The following is an 18,544-nucleotide window of genomic DNA, read 5'->3' on the forward strand; positions in this document are numbered from 1 at the left end:
TTGAAGGAAGAAAGCAAAGAAATGAGGGTCTCAATCGGATCATACAACTGTTTTATTCTTGTACTCTTGTGCTGTTTACAGTGTCTCCCAATAAAGAAGAACTCCAGTTGGCAGGGAATGTGATTAGGGACCTTCAGTGAACCAGCAGCAACCACAGGAGAATCCAGGGATGGGACGGAGATACAGGGACCCAAGGCAAAAGGACTGTTAGTGCTAGTTTGCCCACTTCCTGGCTTCTAGTTGCTCGAATGGGAATAAAAGAGGGAATATTAAATGATTGTCTATTGGGATGGAGAACTGGGGAGATCTGGCTGTGAGAAGGGATCAGAAGCGTGGGGGCAGGATTAAAGCCTGGGTTTTAAGCATCTTGCTCGGGGGACCACTGTGAGAGACAGTGTGGGAGAGGACGCAGCGATAAGAGAAGGTGGAGGTTGCTGGAGAAGGGGCTCAGCTGTGGTCAGGGAGGAGGGGCGGGGCTCTTCTGGGTGGCAAAGGTAGGGAAAGGGATGGACAGGGGCACTCATTCCGTCCAGTCCTTCTTGATGGACAGGCTCCACTCCCAGGTAAGGTGGTCGTGCTTGTCATCATCCGTGAAGAAGGATTTGTTGTGGTAAGTGCCTCGAGCCAGCATGCCCTTGGGGGCCTCCTCAGTTGGAGTCAGAAACTCATACTCCTCTGGCCGAGGCCCGTAGCTGCCAACCATGAATGTTGCTTTATCCACTAGGAAGAAAGAAAAGTTCATTAGGGTGAAAGCCTGGTAGAGGGAAAACAAACACTGCACACTGAAGAATTTGGGGCACAGCTCACTGTGATCAAAGCCCACAGCAATGGTTTCCAATCCTGGCTAAACACCAGATTTACCTGGGGCAACTTTTTTTTTTTTCTCTTAAAAACATTTTTTTAAAAATTGGAGTTCTTTTTAATAATACACTATTCTTTGACCCACTCCCAAACTTTAGTGATCTGCTGTGAGTCCCAAGAATCAGTGTCTTTAAAACACATTACAGCTGATTTTGAGATTCAGGAAGGTGGGGAATCAGTGCCCTAAATCCATGGGAATCAAGACTCTTTATGGAGATGTAGCAGATTATACCATAAAAAAAGTCCCAGGTGGTCAAAAGGTACAAACTTCCAGTTATAAGATAAGTAAGTCCTGGGGATGTAATGTACAACATGGTGACCATAGTTAACAGTACTCTAGTGTATATTTGGAAGTTGCTGAGAGAGTTGATATTAAAAGTTCTCAACACAAGAAAAAAGCATTGTAACTATGTGTGGTGATGGGTATTAACTAAACTTTTGGTAATTATTTTGCAATATATACATATATCAGATCATTATGCTATAAGCCTCAAAATGATACGATGTTATATGTCAATTCTATCTCCACAAAAAAAATATCTCCAACTAGCTGAGACGTGAGTTCTGGCTTCAGCTCTGCAACTACCTAACACTTTGGAGCCTCTCTTTCTTTTCTATATAATGAACTTCAAGGGTCTTCTATCTACAAACTATCATTCTATGAACAGTTGGAGGAGATAAGGTAACAGCTGGGGATCAGAATGAACAGAATTCATGGATGGAATAATTAAATGAAAGGAAAAACCAATAGTTTGGTTAAAAAAATAGTGATGAACTGGGACAGATGGTAAAAATAGCCAACCAAAGTTATTAATAGGTAACTGGGATATATATTAAGAATAGTAGGCTGGGCTTCCCTGGTGGCGCAGTGGTTGAGAGTCCGCCTGCCGATGCAGGGGACATGGGTTCGTGCCCCGGTCTGGGAGGATCCCACATGCTGCGGAGTGGCTGGGCCCGTGAGCCATGGCCGCTGAGCCTGCGCATCTGGAGCCTGTGCTCCGCAACGGGAGAGGCCACAACAGTGAGAGGCTCGCCTACCGCAAAAAAAAAAAAAAAAAAAAAAAAAAAAAAAAAAGAATATTAGGGATTAGAAAGTATAAGTAAAGGTAGGCAGGCAGGTGACATTTAGTTGGCTGTTGTTTTGAATAAGCTTGGAGGAACAGCTACAGACACCTCATCGACCTCTTGCCCGAGTGAAGCACCACAGTCTTTACGCCCAAAGGAAAATAATAAACTGAACTATTTTTTTTTCATGAGACCAGGTATTGGAAGTATCAACCAAGGTCTTTCAGGTTAACAGTCTTCTGTGGCATTTGAGTCACTGAGTGGTTCTCTATGTCATGCAAATTGATCAGTGTCTTCCCTAGCCCTCATTGATTGGTTTGGAGGAACTGACTTACACATTATTGTTTCACACTTCTGGGGGATGCTGTGTGACACCTTCAGGTAAAAGGGAACTTTATAGGGCTTCCCTGGTGGCGCAGTGGTTGAGAGTCCACCTGCCGATGCAGGGGACACGGGTTCGTGCCCCGGTCCAGGAAGATCCCACATGCCGCAGAGTGGCTGGGCCCGTGAGCCATGGCTGCTGAGCCTGCGCGTCCGGAGCCTGTGCTCCTCAACGGGAGAGGCCACAACAGTAAGAGGCCTGCGTACCGCAAAAAAAAAAAAAAAAAAAAAAAAAAAAAAAAAAAAATTGCTAATAACCTGAAGTTTAAGTGTCAGTGAGAAGCAGAGTTTGGGACAGTGGAAAGTGTGGATACTTTACCTTTCACCCCAGTCCGGTAGGTGTGTTGAACATATTTCAGTCCTGACACAATATCCTTGTTCACCTGTAGGTGGGAAGGATCCAAGCGATTCAGATTAGTGAGGATCTTTCATTTTTCCTCATCTTTCATGCTGATCCTACCTAGCTGAGGCTTCTCTGAGGACGAAAGGACTGAAGATTTGATTCAGAATAAGTTACTACTGTCTTTCAGCGCGGTGATGAGGCAGACATTGGAGACAGGAGGTCACAAGACTCAATGTTACCAATCCAGGTGTAACTGTCTAATCCTGTGATTTTTGGTGTCCGGGGTGGGATGGTTAATTACAACATTGTCTCAATATTCTTCATTACATTTCTCCTTCCTCAATGGTCCAGAGAATGGTCTTGATCTCCCCTCCCTGATATTACTGGCCAGAAGACCATCCTTGTTTTAGGTTACAAAGGTACCAGTGGAAACTATTGTGTAAATATCTGAAAAATCCTAACTTCAGAAATGATCCACCTAACATATGAAAAACAAACAAAGAGAAAAGTTGTAATGGAAATCAGGTCTAGAAGATGACTTTGCCTGTAATGTAACTGTGATTGGAGTCTAGAGATGAGGAGATGGGTCACAGGAAAACATCCCCCTCATATGTAAATAATGGGTGAAATCCATTTGCATCTGGCAAGTATTTTGGATGGCTGTCATTTTCAGACGTTGTCTGAGATCTTGCCACTTTCCCAAGTCTTTCAAAGAAAATTTACTAAAGCAGAATGAAAATATAGACAGCCCAAGCACTTTGTTTTTCCATGATTCATTCTACCTAGGACTGAACTGGTCTCTCTGTTAATTTTATACAGTGGTCATGTTTATACAAACAAATTAAAGTGGGCATGGCAGCATCAGCTGGATGGCTTGGTTAATTGTTCACCGATGTAAGAATTAAAGCATCTTAAAAATAGTTTCTCCTCAACAATAGGTAGGACTCCCTTTTTGTTTTGGACAGAGTAGTTAAAGCAATCTGTCAGTGCTACATTTTGTTTTGTTGGCAATGAGGTAGCATAGCAGTGAATACTGCCAGCTGAGGTTTGAAAGTGTCACTCAGTAAAATCTGTAGCATAAACCTACCAAAAGCAGACAGAATGAAAACAGCTTCATTGAAGAAACTGTGATGAAATGAAACTCAAACTTTCTAATTCCTCTGACCTCTACATGTGACTCATAGAAATAGGAAAAATGAATGCATCTTTCTAGAAGTCTCTAAGCTGGTCTTCTGGGCCTAGTGGAAGATGTGGTCTGGTGGTTAAAAGACCAAAAAACAGGAATGGTGGCAGAGTAGTAAATAAGGGCTTTAAAATAAAGAGACTCCTGTTTTTCTACTGCTCAATAGAGTGTTCATTTAATATAAATATGGTTGAGACAGACGAAAGAAAAGTATAAATATTCCTAGTTATTCTCTTCCTCTGCTTGCACATCCCTCCCAATTGTCTTTTCCACCCCAGGAAATGACAGTTTACTGGGAGCATGAATAAAAGTGAGGGCCATGGAAATCCCATATACCACATCTCCTTGGGAGGCAGAAGGAAAAGGGGAAGAAACTCAAAGAACCATCCCAGTTTTTGGAGAGTGTTGTTAAGTTTTGAGGAAGAAAGAGAAGAACTTTGAGAACAACTAAGAGAGTGAATGAAAGAGGATTCTAGGGTGTGTTGCTGGTGTTATGAATGCAAACTTTCCTGGACATTTTTCAAGAGACATCAGTAAAGATTTCAATCACTTTCCAATTACATATTTTCAGTTTTGAACTGGGGTTTCTTCCTCGATCCACGCTGGGACAGGCCACAGGGCGGTTCGACTTTATGTGGGTTACACATAGAGAGTGATCTTTCCCTGTTAGAGACAAGGCCAAATCTCTGAAGTGGATGGGACCTGAAAACTGCTTTCTGTGCCCACCTCCTCCATCGCCTTCATGTGTAATCCTGACTGCCGAGGACCCAACCCCGGCCTTCCCACCCATGGCAGAAGCCCATGCACCAGACCTTTCCTTCTCATCTTATTCACATCAACATTTTCTTTTTGAATTTTATTTATTTATTTTTATACAGCAGGTTCCTATTCGTTATCTATCTTATACATATTAATGTATATGTGTCAATCCCAACTGCTTATTAAATTGAAAAATTAAGGCAGTAGCATTAATGATTCGAAATTGGACTGATGTGAAACCCATTTGAAGCATATTTGGATACAATGCCTTACTAAACTCTCAGGTGCTTTAGTAATAAATACAGGAAACAAGTAAGTGACTATTATAGAGTGTCTATTATAGAGTAGGCGTCAACAAATATTTTCAGAAGGAAATTATTTTGAGGCATATTTGTATGTGGTGGGGAATGATTGTCCAAAGACCCTGAATCATATCCTGAACCTTTGAGAAAGAAGGGCTGGTGTGCAAATAGAGAGGGCAGATGGGGTCTTTGTTGGTGGAGCCCAAGCCCTGGAGGAAGTGACCAAGTGGGAGTGAGGGGCAACCAAGGCACATATAAGCAATTAAATGCAAACAGTGAATTTCTAACTCATTTGTTTTCAAAGTCAAGGTTACTTTTCTCCTTGATTTTGGTTGCTTGCTGGGATATGGGCCTATTCACTCTATGTCAGTTTATCTCCTATTTAGTTTTGCTCTTACTTGTTTACCTGCTCTACAACTAAGTTGTAATTTCCAGTTATTTATCAAGCACCACACCCCCTGGATTTATATATCTTTGAGCAATTATAGCTGAGGCTCTAGCTGTTCTATTCTCTTTTCCTATTAATTGATTCATTCATTTATCTATTTCTCAATGAATAGTCATGAAATATCTACCATTTACAAAGTTTTGCTTGAAATATTGCAAAGAAGGGATAGATAGTCTCTCCCTATCTCAAGGTGTTTAGGCTGAATAGGGGAGAAATGATACAAGTGGTATAATACAAAGTAATGTGTGTCTTGTGGATGTGAGTATTAGAAGGTCCCAGGAGAGGGATCCCATTGGCTTCAGTGATCAAGGGAGAGTCCAAGGGAAGGGTCCTGGCTGGAAGAAGGCATGAAGCAAAGGTACACCTGTAACAGGTAGAGCCCAGGATTGGGGAGAGGACAGTCCAGGGAAAAAAAGAGAAATAAACAAAAAGTATGCCAACGTGATAATGCAAGAAATTTGATTTTTTCTTCCTCTGATTATAGGAAGGATTTAAACTTTATTAAAACATACAAAACGAGATACTTACTTTGAAGTTAATTTTGACTCTATATTCAACCCCTTCCTTTAGCACAAAGGTTTCTTTTTTGAGGGCTTCCAGATCCCCTGTAGAAGTGGATTTTGAAAGAGTTAATTCTCCTCAGAAGGACATTCACAAGGAGATGAATGAAGTTGAAGCTCCAGAGCCACTTGCTGGGCTCCTCAGAGCACCATGGTCCACATGGTCCTCAAGTCAAAGAATGTCTGAGATTAGTTGCTGCACAAACACACATTTGAAATGCCTGAAATCTTGCAGCCAGATGTGAAAGAAAAGTGATAGAGCTTTTCCCCAAGTTTGACTGCAACCTTAAGAATATGTAAGACGTTATGGTTAAAGACTCCGCCCCCACCCCTCAAATAAAGAAATAGGAGAAAAATATTATATGAGTGCCAGCTATTTGTTTTTGTAGATTTGTTAGCATCTGTGGTGTTTTCTAGCTTTAAAAAATGTACTCATTTGGTTCCTTTTTATCATTCTAAAAAAATTTCACTTAGGTACTTAATTTTGCTTTTGCATTTGCAATTTCATATTATTTTTCTTAAGGAAAAGGAAACATCACTTAAGTTATAAAAGCTTCAGGCTCCATAAAACTGAGAACTGCCCCTAATTCCTGTACCCTGGTCAGAGAGGTGATCTTTCTCTGCTCCTCTCCCAATGTGATCCTGTATAATTTGACATTCGGGGTGACTGTGTGTGTGTGTGTGTGTGTGTGTGTGTGTGTTTATGTTTTGCACAGTTCTGTGCAGCTGCTTCATGTACAGAGTTGGTACCAGCATCCTATGTATACATCTGGGATTCACCTCCATAGCTCTTTTGTGACAGAAACCTGAATTTGGTTTTCTTGCTGCTGGGAAAAGAGGACAGAGACCAAGTTTTCCCTGCAACATCATCAAGCCCTTCTGAACAGAGCAGGTTTCCTTAGCGCCAATTCAGACCTTATCTTGCAAAATGATGGCTGTACCCGGTAACTTTATGCAGTTTCACACAGGAAGAGGTCTGAGGTCTGATGAGAGAGAGAGAGAGAGAGTTTCTCTCTTGGAGAGATGCTAGAACGTGGAGGTAGTTGAATGTATGCTGTAATGATTTCGGTTGAATAGGAAGTGTGTCTTAGCCTCCAATTTCCTCTCTCTGACAAAAAGCCCATATAAGGTAAACAGTGGATGTGTCCTGTGTGAGGGGAACCACCTCCTGGCTGCTAAGCCTACTGTTCTAGAGTCATGCTATATTCTGTCTCATGAGTCCATGTTTTTGAATCTGGTAATAATTGTTTGTATTTTACTAAGACCTGCCTTTCATACCCCCAACCCCTAGCTCAGTGGTCCTTTCCTCATTCCTCCCATTTGCCAGTTTTCCCCAAATCAGCCCCCTTCCCATCTCTCCTCATTTCCTCCAGACCTAAGTCTCAGGAAAGGACTTGACCCTTGTCACAATAAAGTGAAAGAAAATAACATGTTCATTTGTACATCTTTAGTGGGGGAAGTTGCTTCTTTAAAAGAATCAGAGCTTTAAGTTAAATAATGTGTATTTAACAGTGGAATTCCTAGCATTATTCAGGAGGTCTTAGATTGCTTCCTGTCTTCGGGTAAGTTCTGTAGCTGAGGTAAGGTCAATATTTTCTCTGATGCTTAGATGGTATAAATATTACCATTTCAGAAGCATACAGCTTGCTTCTTAACATTTCCATCAGCAGTCTTTTTACACAAATAGTAATTCTCCTGCTACCATGTGGAGATAAAAATCTGAAGTAAATATGATACAGGTAGATATATCCAGTACTTACACCTGACCCCTTTTCAAGTAGAGACAGAGACTGGGCTTTTCATTAAGCACAGTAAATACTGTGACAACTATGATTTGTGAACTGGTCTCAGCATACCTTACTAGAATTCACTTTACCAGGATTTTTCTTTTTTTTTTGCTGAGACAGAGGACAAAAACCAGTGATGCTGTTAGGCGCCACTGAACAGAACAGATGTGTCCACTTACCAGTGAGGTCCATGGTGATTGGTCCTGGGGCACTTTCACAAACCAGGGTAAGACGGGTGACAGTGACATTGGGGGCTGTTGGGTCTGCAGGATTCAAAAGGGAATGTAAGCACAGAGAGAAGGTATTTACGCACTTTGTGTGTGTGTGTGTGTGTGTGTGTGTGTGCACATTTAAAGTAGGAGAGAGAGAGAAGATAAAAAAGAAAAGGGATATCTCCATCTGGAGGAGAAATAGAAATGGAAGTGGCAGATTCATCATGCTTGGTCTTAGTGGCCTTATAAATTCCAGTGATGCTATTTCTGCTTCAGGTACTTGTAGGTCCATCTCAATCATCAACAGCAGACATTTCCTGAGTGGCTATGTGTACTCTGCTGGTTAGTCGCAGCCCATCCATATCTTCGGGCTATGTCTTAGTCCGCCATTGCGTATGTGTATGTGGAAGAGATGGTTATTTAGGTAAGGAGTGAGAACGAGAAAGAGAAGAAAAAGAGAGAATGTGAGCAATCGTGGAGAGAATACAATTCTGAGTGGTAGTCTGACATTCCTTCTAAACCCTCCCTATGTGTTATTTTTATCTATTTCAATGTTAACTTGCACCTTATCTCCGAAGAAAACTTAATTATCTGGTCCATAACTTGATTCGGCACATAGAGATTGCACCTCACTCACTTAACCCTGGAGGCACTTGGTACACTTTCCTTTGCAACTGCTCCTGAGTAGCTGAAATGTCTGCCTTGTCAGTGCCCCTCCACCTGCCCCCCATCTCGGCACACACACACCTTCTACCACAGGACCGTCCCCCAGGAGCGTTTTCTTGTACTTAGCTAGACTTTCATCATCTTTGTCCATCTCCTGCAGCTCCTTCAGGGACTTCTGTGGTGGAGGCTTGTAACTGAGCTTGCCATCCAGCTCCTCCTCCTCCTCCTCCAGGTGTGGTTCTGGGGCCTTTTCAGTCATTTTGATCTAGAGAGAGAGGGAGGGAGAGAAAGAAAGAGCGAGAGAGAGGACGGTCTATTAGCCAAAAGTCAGTGGATATGAGCGATGTTTGTGGGGCTGTTCTTAGCATTATTTTTGTCCTAATGAACTTGTGTAATTGTCAGTGATTTTCGCCTAATTCAGCCTCATTCTATTTCACAAAATAAGGATATAATGCATTCCAGGCTTTCCTTTCACATGCCTGAATGTTACCATACTGTGATGAGTCCCTCCTGCTCACTGAATGAAACTGACAGAAAAAAAGTAACTCTTTGGGAATCCTGTAAAACAAGGGAAACAACATAGCACAGCTGTCCTGGATGATAATGAGTGGCCCTAGCTCATATACTTATAGAAATTATCACAGTCCTCCAAATCCAGCCAGCCTTGCCAGTGTCAAAGTGCTCAGTGTGTACAATCCCAGTTATGATGGTTTCAAGTACATGCTAAAAAAAGTTAGCTCTTTCCCATTCATTGAACCTTTCCCTGAACTCCTGCAAGAGCTCAAAGGTTAACTCATGAGAAGTTGTAGGTCCCTGTGATACCTGCCTGAGTGTCTGATTGTTTTTCACCCAACACTGCTAATAATTCCTTGAGGGCAGGTACTAAGTGTTGTGTTTCTCTTGAATCTCCCAAGACACTGGAAGAGTTCGGCCACTTTATAAGCGTTCATTCATTGACTTAATAGGTTCTATATATAAAGATCTTCTGTTCTTTTGAAATGACACAAAATAGCAAAGGACTCTAAATCCTCCAGACAAATTGTAACTGTGTCTTTAGTACCTTCTATCAATTTCCACTTCCCTTTTAGTACCTCTCTACCCTCTCGAGATTTCCCCTGACTGACCTTATGCTCTAAGACCTCACCTGGGCATACTCTAGGGTCTGTCTTCTTCCATCATCATTTATATTTACTTGTTTTGTGTTAAAACATTGAGGGAAGATCTAATAAAATTATTCACATATAAGTGTTGATGAATGAATGATAAATTTAAAAATTATTCCTCTTAGGGCATGTATAGTCAGAGCTTTTCAGAGCTGAAATGACCCTTAGAGGTAATATATTCCAAACCCTAATTTAATCATTGAGAACCTTGAAACCCAGAGGTTAAAAGAATTGCCCAAGTTCACATAGAGGGGTGAGATGCCTTGTCTTAATAAATTAGAGGAAGAAATCTCTACTGGAAGAATTTCAGGCCCCATGGTTGGGGGCAATGGAGCTATTTGGGGAAACAAGGGAGATATTTGGAGAAGGAGATGATGTCCTGATTTTCTTTTGTTCTGCTCTGAGGGTAACTCTCTTCCCTGTCTTGGGTAAAGGCTTTAGTGCTGGAAGTGGCAGAACACTAAGTAAATACCTATCACGTCTCATCCTGAGTGACTCTTCAAATCTCTATAAAGTCCCCTGAGAGTGAAGCTGTGTCTGGCCAAAGTCAGTTAGGGTTTTGAGTCTCAATGTCACTATTATTGGCAACAGGAAGAAAAATAATTTGGAAGTGAAGCCAAACAAAAGCAGTTTTAACAGAATAAAAAAAAAGGAAGGAAAAGAAATCATATCTCCTGGCTCATCAGTCCTCTTCCAGCAAAAGAGCAAGCCAAACACTGTGACTCTTGATCAACTCTGAAAACAGTATTGCAATGCCCAGGTCCACTTCCTGTGTAGGCAGGAAGCATGTAGGCCTGTTCCTATGGCAACTCTTGCTTCAGCTACAGAACCAGCTCCACTCAGAGTTGAGCCTCTAGAGAAGATCACAATAAACAGAGTGACTAACTCAACTCATGTTACAAACAACACTCAGGGAAAGTGAATGAACTGGTTGGAAAAACAGTGAAGGATGCAGTGGGTGGAGGTTGTAGGTTGTGGGTAGTTTAAGGACAACCATTAAGCCACACATAAAGAGCAACCCAGAGGAGACTAATCAGATGAGACAGGTTCTCCTCTGGAGCCTGACCAGATATCCAGGGTAGAGGTCACATAAGAAACCTGCAGACAGAGCATCAGGAAAGCTATCTACAGATGAAAGCATCTCGGCCCGCATAGGCAGGACTTTCTGGAATATATTGCTTGGTTCTAACAAGTCATGTGCTTGAAGTTTGACCATGAGATGAAGACATCACAGTAGATCAAGGTGACTTTACTAACCTAGGGAGCTGTAATTCTGCACCCTCAAATATCAATTTTGAAAAGAGAGAGAGAGAGATAGAGACAGAGACAGAGAGACAGAGACAGAGAGACAGAGAGAGAAAGATCTGGTCTAGGACAGCATTTCCTATCTTCTCACAGTGTAATCATTGACAAGTCAATTTATCTGTCATCTAGAGCTTGATCTTTTCATTAGTGAATCTGAGACTTGTGTCACTTTTAAATTTCCTTGATTCATTACAGATACAATAATTGCTCTATAAAAATGATCCAAAAGGGCTTTCCTGGTGGCTCAGTGGTTGAGAGTCCGCCTGCCGATGCAGGGGACACGGGTTCCTGCCCCGGTCCGGGAACACATGCCGCGGAGCGGCTGGGCCCGTGAGCCATGGCCGCTGAGCCTGCGTGTCCGGAGCCTGTGCTCCGCTATAGGAGAGGCCACAACAGTTAGAGGCCCATGTACTGCAAAAAAAAAAAAAAAAAAAAAAAAAAGAGCCAAAAATTTATTTAAAAACATTGAAGATCAGAGGATAATGTGGGATTACTATAGTCAAGAGGAGGAAATTTGGGACTACATGAAAATAATTTGGTCTAATTATATAGCATAAAAAAAAAGAGATATGAAGTCAGATGACCCCAAACCAGTTCACTCTGAAGAGCTGATTGGAAAAAAAGACGAAAATGTCATAATATGGCAAATAAAGGACTGGAAACCACTTCTCAGGGAAAGGCCTTTTTAAAGCAAAATTAAGGTCACAAATATATGATGAGCATCCAGTATTTACAAGACACTGTACTTTAGTACATACTGATATCTAAGTTATTCTCCAAAGTGGAGAAAACGTTGGAGGAAGAGCAATCTAGCCATATCAAAAAGCCCAGCTTGTTTGACTGATGGTTCTTAATCTTTTTGGAGATTACAAAGCTGTTTAAAAATCGGGTAAGGGTCATGGTCCTCATAAAAGGAAAAATGGAAAAAGCCCATGAAATTGTGCATGCAGTACAGGGGTTCATGGACCCCTGAAGTCCTTTGTAGATTCTACTGAAGTCCATGATTAAGAGTTTGACCTTGAAACTGTAACTTTTGGAAACAATGAAGCAGAGCGTTGAGTGTTAAAGGGGAAGCTTGCTTGTCTCTGAAGCCTGGCCAGACCAATGACACACTCAGCCTCAAGCCAAGGGTACTGTCTGTGAACCTGAAACTTTGGCTCTCTGAAGCAGGAGAAGATACCAGGTAACATCTGGATCTGACCACAAGCCCAGCAGAAGAGCGATGGTGCACAGGGGGCAGTTTTAGGGAAGAGTTCTGGGTCAATTTATTTGATTTTGGATAATTATTCCCTCACTGAACTAGGCCTCATCATGCATGAGTTTTCATTCTGGCTTTGCCACTAACTAGCTGTAACCCTGTGAGCAAATGTTCCAGCTGCTGTGATCTTCCTTTCCTCATCTAGGGAAGTGAGGGGTTAGGGTAGACCATCTCTAGGTGCTTTCCTTTTCTAAGGCCTTTACTTGTAGTCAAGTGTCAGCTAAATTGCCATTCAATTACCTTATTTCACCGGTGTATATAAGAGACTACCTACCTCTGTTTTACTATTTCAAATTTATGTGAATTCCCCAAAGATCCTACATTTTCAATTTCACAGTTCATTTCCAGGGAACTTCAGATCCTCCCAAAGCCCCAACTGGTTTATATATCTTGACAATGGTTTCCCAGACTACCTGTGTGTGTATATTGAACTACAAATACAGTTTTCCTTTTTTTTTTTTAAATAATTTTTACTGTTTGTTTGTTTGTTTGTTTGTTTGTTTGTTTTTGGCTGCACCGTGCAGCTTGCAGTATCTCAGTTCCCGGACCATGGCAGTGAAAGCCCAGAATCCTAACCCCTAGGCCACAAGGGAACTCCCTCATTTTTCTCTTTTCCATTTTATGGGTGCTGCTGAAGTGAAAATAGGAATTTTATGGAAATTCCAGACTTTTTTCTAATCTCATCATCTAAAGAACAGCTGGCTTTGTAATTGATGATAATAATTCTAACAGTTATCACACAAATGTTAACCGCTGTCATGAGGATTATCTCATTTAGTCCTCACCACAACCTTAAGGAGGCCGTTATCATCATTCCCTTCTAGAGATCAGGAACCTAAAGGTGAGGTAAGTAACTTGCCCAAGAAGACTTGTTGTGTAAGTGGCAGAATGAATATGTGAGCCCGGGTGGCCTGACCTGAGGCTCTACGCTCTGTCGCTCTGTCGCTCCAGCTTTCTTTATTAAGAAGTAATAATGAAACTGGAGAGATCTGGAGAGCTCGGTTGGTCATTGTGGGAATCTCCCTGGGGGGTGCACAGGCAGAGGTAAGTGCTGCTTTGCAAAACTCTGCAGGGCGGCTTTAGCAAGTCAGGGAAGTGTCACATAAAGCGGGTTTCAGTGCAACTAGGCTCCATGTCCCCTTGCTCAAGTCACTAAACCTCTGCTCCAGTTTTGGTCTCTGCAAAATGAGATCGTTGCGTTAAAAGATCTCTGAGACCCCTTCATAATTCAATGACCCTAATGCTCCTAAGTTAAAGAAGGCTGTAAAACAAGAAAGGGAAAGAGGAAGTGGAGGTGAGGTTGGGGAGAACCCAGCCCATTGGCATAGAACATTCTTGTTGGGGTCTGCTTACCTCCCTCTGCAGCTCACCCCCACAAAGAGCAGGGTTGTTTTGTTTGTTTCTTTCTTTGTAGGGTGTTTCTGACTTTGGTTCTTTACACAGTAGAAGTGAAATGGAGAATTATCAATTTTACATTTCATAAGGCCCCAAAGCACATGCGCTTTTTTTTTTTATGTGCTCACCACTCTAGTTATCTATTTCCTGCTTCACAGATGCCTACACATGTGAATTTTCACAGCAAACCCACACACACCCATGTTTAGTATTCAGTGAAACAGTGCCAAGATTTAGATGGGCTGAGGCAGGAACTTAATCCTCTCTGGCTCAATTAAAATGACGAATTAAGTTAGGGTGGGTACTCATGGTATGAGTATAACATAGTACAAGTCGGTGTCTTTGCTTACAAATTCAGTGAAATTTCCAAGACACTGAAAGTGAAATGCACTTGAGATTTTACCAGTCTCCAGGATGGAACACACTCTTCTGGTTCATTAATGCAGTTCTAAATAAGTGGAGGGCAAGAAAAGGTAAAACTCTTGAGTTTAGATGAAACACATCACCTGGTTAATTCATAGAAAGATGACCCTGTATGTCTCCTGGGACTTGAACTTCGAGACCGATGGACCAGAAATTCAAAATGTGCATCCACGATTGACTTTTTATGGGACTTAAGCCAGTTATTAACCTCATTGAGCCCAAGTTTTTCCACCAGTAAAGTGGGAATAATAATTTTTCTTTACAGGGTTGAAGAGTGGGAGAAAACATGAAAAGTTCTTGGACTATCCTGGTCAGTAGTAGATGTTCAATAACACTCTATTCCCTTCCTCTCCTCCCTTCCTGGTGACGCTGTCTGTTTTGCTACAGTTTCAGCTTCAGCAAGATAACTGACTGCCAGACCCCAATGCTTTCTTCTGGATCTGCAGTGTTGACAAGGTCATCTCCTTCCTTCTTAAAAATAGATTTTGTCTCTTTGAGGAGTACAAAAGAGACAAGAAGTTCTGGGAATTGCAAGGATTGTTTATGAACTGAGTCAACCATAAAATAGGACTGTCACTATTATATTTCTTTAAAAAGCTATCTAATTTTAGATTCTATTTATTGCTCCCTTTCATAAGTGAAGTCAGGGGTCACTCTGTGAATGATGGGAAATGACAGGAGACACAGGCACAGCTAATGGAGAGAATTCCCTCTGGCTCTGGAGCAAAGCACAGTGGAGACTTAACTCATGCCCCAAAGTTGCCAGATCATGCTTCTAGATGCACAGGCCGGGAGTATTAGATAAAAGAGTAAAGTGGAGGGAGAGAGAGAGAGAAATGTGGAAGTAACAGAAGTAGGGGATTTCCATCAGAGAAGTACCTATGTGAGCATCAGCATTCCCTGTCATCTTTGTCTCCCAATATGCAGGATATGCCCACTTTCCCCAAATCTGGGGTTCTAGCTTTACAGAAGGTCATGGAGAGCTGGACCATCTCAGAGCCAGTTGAGGAGGATTTGGGTCTGCTTTGCTGTCTACGTGGTAATTTGGCTCATTTGGGGAATCCAAGTTTATCCTTCAGGACTCCAGAAGCTGTCTTGGTTCTGGATTCCTTTCTGGTGTGTCACTATTCCCTAGTGACCTAGAGGAATTGGTGCTTCCAAAAAGCAGCTGAGAGCTGCTTTTTACCACCTCCGCCCCACCAAGAACATCTGAAACTGCAGTGCTGGATAAGAGGAACCAACCCAATACCTGAGAGGACAGTGTCTTGTTACATACAATAAACATTAAGATCAATCAGAGGAGGGTACAGATTCCTAGAAGCAGAATTCTTTAGCATTTCCCTTGAAATAATTATTTCCCAAGAAATAATACGTCATTCCTTCTTGGACATTCATAGTACAGTTGGTCTTCTGCTGATACTGAGGGCACGGGACTCAGAGCATCCATAGATTTTAGTATCAAGGAAGAAAGGGGGTGGTCCTAGGATCAATGCCCCAGGACACCCAGATTCATACGCAAAAGGAGAGAGAACTCAGCGGATGCATTCAACTTTCCTGAGCCTCTACTGTGTGAAGTCACTCTACTTCCACAAACATTCATTTTAAATAATCCTCAAAGGAAACTGCATTAAGGCAGCCATTATTGGGCAAAAGACTACACTGCAACTACTCGATCCATTCACAGAGGTTTTAAATTAAGCATGAAAAGTTAGACAGAAGTAGAGACAATTTTTATAAGCACAAATGGTGACTATCAGCCCCTCTAAGAAAACCCAAGTGAATTTTTACAAGCTCTGGCTGTGGAAACCAGAGTGTGTGCAAACCAGCAGGGAGGGACCCAGTGATTCTTCATTGAATGGATAAATGTTGAAGTTTCAGGAGTAACATGAGACCCATTTCTGGGGATGCCAGTATGGACTCTAACCCAAGATCCTGGGTGACAATAACACTGACCCAGGAACAAGGATGCTCAGAATGTGGGATTAAAGAATACTTCTTCCATGCGCATTTCCTAAAATGTCCCTCTGAGGCATTGTAGCTACTGGTTCTTTTTTGCACCAGTGTGTGACCTTAGCCAAGTCACTGAACACTTCTGAGCCTTCCTGTCCTCTCAGAATTCAGATTTATAAATTTCTCATACCAGACCTGACACAAAGAAGGCCCTCCACTTACGTTGTTTCTCTTTCTCTATCTGCTTAATTTTTACTCCCCCCAAGGCACCTCTCTTCCTGCCAGCTGAAGTTTGGAATTTATTGCCCTCCCATGAATTGGTCGGGGCCCTCATCTTTGCATCAGATTGACTCTGCTGTTCTGAGTTTCCACTGAAAACAGAACCTTGACATTGCTCAGAGGATACTTCCTGAGGGACAAACTCAAGTTCTCCCAAATAAGGACCAAATTCCAATGCCTGGAAGATGCCAGCCTTTGTTCGGCTATAACATGGTTATTCCACGTGTGCTGGATCTGTGCGGTATGGATGGGGAATGAACAATTCCCTCAGAAGTCCACACATCTCAGGAAATAATAAGATGATCTTCCTATGCCTGTGTCATATCTGGATCTGGGAGGGATGTTTCCTTATAAATGTAATGAAACAAAGCAATGGCGAAGGTGAATGATGGTTGCCTATGACTGAACTCTCTGGGGCCAGCACAGACCGCTTGATTTCCTTTGCTTGATCATTCCTGCACTGAGGCTCCAACATGCTAACCCTGAATTCAGTGGTTCTTGGTCTCTACGTGAAGGGGTGACTATGGGACCTCCATGTAGGAGCAATCTGCATTCCCCGACCCTGAGCAGAAGAACAGCTCAGAGTTTATCAGACCCATGCCACAAGTTACCCTAGGTCCAGAGTTTAATTACAGACCACTTTCTAAAACATGCTGCCTAGGACATCCTCTAAAAAGGAAGAAAGTATTTCAGGTCACACCTAAAGCACTTCTCATGGCTGCCAAATTCAGACCCTGACATTTTGAAGGCCCACTGACTGGGGGTCCTATCTGAGCCCACTTGGATTTTTCTAGAATGTATCTCTTAATAAATTGTTTGGTGTCTTCTGTGTTTGCTTTTAGTTCTCTCAGAGGTAAAGAGATGGTTTTTGGCAACAACAGAACTTATCTTTTTGCCATTCTCACTGGCTTTTGCTAATGGTAGAAATGCTATCCCTGTAGAGTGATGAGAAATAGCCATGCTGCCCCCTGGATAATTAAATCCCACTGTACCCTAGGGGAGGCTTTCATTATGCATTTCTCTTATATCCCCAGAAAATTCTTCAGTGGAAAAGAGCTTAATATTTGACAACTTTGACCCTTTTTTTTTTTTCTTTTCAACCAGTCTCTTTAAAGTCTGCCTATAAACAGGAAACCACACATCTCCACCCCAGCAGAAACCCACCATCCACCAACGCGTTTCGTATCAGTTTGGATCTACAGTCTTTTTGCTTCTGAGCTTGGCGAGATGCCGGCTCCAACCTTGTAGGAAGCTGGCCAGGCACGCCCGGTGGGTACACGCAAAGCCCTTTTCCAGGACATCCAGAATTTATCTCCTGGGCTGCAGCACTCACCCTCCCTCACCGAGGTGCCTCCCCTGAGTCACTGCTGCCACACCCGGCTCTGACTTCCCCTTCTCTGAAGCCTCCTAGTACTTTCTTTTCGTAAAGTTTGTTTTAAAGAGGCACAACCCCTCTCAAAAAAATAAACCGTAGAGGACTGCAGTCTGGTGTAGAGATTCCTCCATTTGTCTGTGCTCACCTGTAGCCTCCCCTACCCTGAAGGTATTTCAACTTACATTCAGGGGTTCACGTCTCCGTCCTGGGTGCCTCTGTCTCTCAAGGCTGACTTCTGAGCACTGGCAGTTAGAACAGGAAGGAAGTTGTGAGAAAAAAAAAAAAAAAGTTTTAAACCTACTTGAAGAGGAAACCCTGGGCTGTCTCAAATCCTGTTCCTTTGCGCTGTGTATCTCTTGATCAGCCAACTCTGAACAGCATTCCTGACAATTCATAGCACATGTGAGAGCATGGCCACCCATGTGAACACGGATATACCTGAGTGTTCAGACAAGGGTCCGGAGCTTATAACTGTGCGTCCTATGAATAATTGTGTGGATATGTCTAAAAATCAAGTCATTTCAGTGCATACGCTTCTGAGGCAAGTAATCTAAAACCAGTAGCAGAAAATTCACATAGGCCTTACTTTGTATCACTAACTTCTGTTCCTTTGGGGTCTGTGCCAGCTTCCTTATCAGCCAGATATTTTGAAAGTTGGCTGGCAGTGAATGCAGGGTGCTAAGAAATTATGAATTTTAACTACATGTATTTAGCCCTAAATCTTAAAATTTGTCCTCAAACTGAGCTTTAGAGTTTTGTCAGTCATAATTTCAAGATGTAGCGTGTATTCCAGCACAAACCATCAAATGTTATTTATTGTAGTTTTCAC

General features: G+C 42.3%; 1 protein-coding gene across 1 annotated transcript; it reads right to left on the reverse strand.

Annotated features, from left to right (window-relative positions):
• Positions 1-34: 34 nt before the first annotated feature.
• Positions 35-17,995, reverse strand: ARHGDIB (Rho GDP dissociation inhibitor beta). The gene is made up of 6 exons (XM_060112551.1): positions 17,898-17,995; positions 8,649-8,832; positions 7,869-7,952; positions 5,871-5,947; positions 2,627-2,690; positions 35-720 (listed from the first exon to the last, which is right to left on the reverse strand). The coding sequence occupies exons 2-6, from the start codon at positions 8,824-8,826 to the stop codon at positions 521-523; spliced, it is 603 nt and encodes a 200-aa protein (XP_059968534.1). The 5' UTR covers positions 8,827-8,832; positions 17,898-17,995; the 3' UTR covers positions 35-520.
• Positions 17,996-18,544: the final 549 nt, after the last annotated feature.

Source organism: Mesoplodon densirostris, chromosome 11 (assembly GCF_025265405.1).
Source record: "Mesoplodon densirostris isolate mMesDen1 chromosome 11, mMesDen1 primary haplotype, whole genome shotgun sequence".
Classification (NCBI taxonomy): Eukaryota; Metazoa; Chordata; class Mammalia; order Artiodactyla; family Ziphiidae; genus Mesoplodon; species Mesoplodon densirostris.